Source organism: Penaeus vannamei, chromosome 10 (assembly GCF_042767895.1).
Source record: "Penaeus vannamei isolate JL-2024 chromosome 10, ASM4276789v1, whole genome shotgun sequence".
In the NCBI taxonomy this organism is placed as follows: domain Eukaryota; kingdom Metazoa; phylum Arthropoda; class Malacostraca; order Decapoda; family Penaeidae; genus Penaeus; species Penaeus vannamei.
In genome coordinates, this window is record NC_091558.1 from 12,782,407 (window position 1) to 12,783,533 (window position 1,127).

Below are 1,127 nucleotides of genomic sequence, written 5' to 3' on the forward strand. Positions count from 1 at the left end.
GGTCATGGTGAGGGATTTGAAAACCTACTCCAGTTATATGGCGAACAGTTGCTGGTACTGTGGAGAGCTACATTACTTTGCAAACGCATTTTGCTCTTCTCACCTCCTCCAATTGGCATGTTGTGCTCTAGAGTACACTGTATATCTCTTCTTGGATCACACACTACGCCCGGTCTGCCTTCTCAGCTATTGCGTCCACTATATTATGTCAACATAGCTGATGTAGAGACACTGCAAGAACAGCATGCCTACATAGCATGTGAGTTACTTAGTTCACTAGTTAAGTAAGCAATAGGAAAGGAAGTGATTTTCGGAAGTTATTGATTTTTGTTTTTATTTGCATATGTATTGAGTTTGAAGCATGTGCAGTTTTATATTTAAAAAGGTAAAACTGCTGGGATGTCAATACAACTAGGACCAATGAATATTGTTTTAAACTTTTTATTAGTTTGTCTGTTATATATGTTCTTCACTGTATTATTAAGTTTCAGTAATGTCTAATTGGTAATCATTAAAAATTGTTCTAATAATCTTTCAGGCACAACTGAAAAGATATTTGAAGAGAAGACAGGACTGTTGGACATATATGTGGATAATCAGAATATTCGCATTCCTGGCTCAATCCGCCACTTGCTCACAATAACTGCACAAGATCGGAAACGACTGGCCCAGTTACAGTGTATTGCACGAAGTTCAAGGAATTCAGTAGAAGAATTTATCAACTATTTCTCACAGTTAAATAACAAGATATTTTCTACCTTGTATATGATTAGTCAAAACGATGACAATGTATTAAAGAGGCATCACATAGAATCTATGGGCCTTCATCCTCAACATGATAGAGCTTTTGTATCAGAATTAGCCTTGACTCATGGTTTTGACATAGTGACAAGGAAGAGTTCATGGAAGTGTTGTCCATGTAATTATTGATTAAGATATCAGGTAGGATACAATTATAATGCTATTTGGTTCGGAGAAGCATTAGATTTTACTTTTAAGTTACGTTGTAGCATTATTAGGACTCTCATCCTGGATAAGTTTTATAAGTAACTGGAATAAGATAATACTAACAACTTGGGATAAAAGTTGACATTGATAATGACTGTGATAAAACTTGTATTCTCCTG

At 35.4% G+C, this 1,127-nt stretch overlaps 1 protein-coding gene across 1 annotated transcript in view; it reads left to right on the forward strand.

Moving 5' to 3' along the window:
* Window positions 1-1,127, forward strand: part of LOC113827801 (DENN domain-containing protein 11) — a gene marked incomplete at its 3' end in the record, with an annotated part of 25,688 nt that extends 24,561 nt beyond the window's left edge. The window contains 2 exon segments of the mRNA XM_070126342.1: window positions 1-259; window positions 539-1,127. The exon segment at window positions 1-259 is cut by the window's left edge and continues 6 nt beyond it. Of these exon segments, the coding sequence (XP_069982443.1) occupies window positions 1-259; window positions 539-930 (651 nt within the window).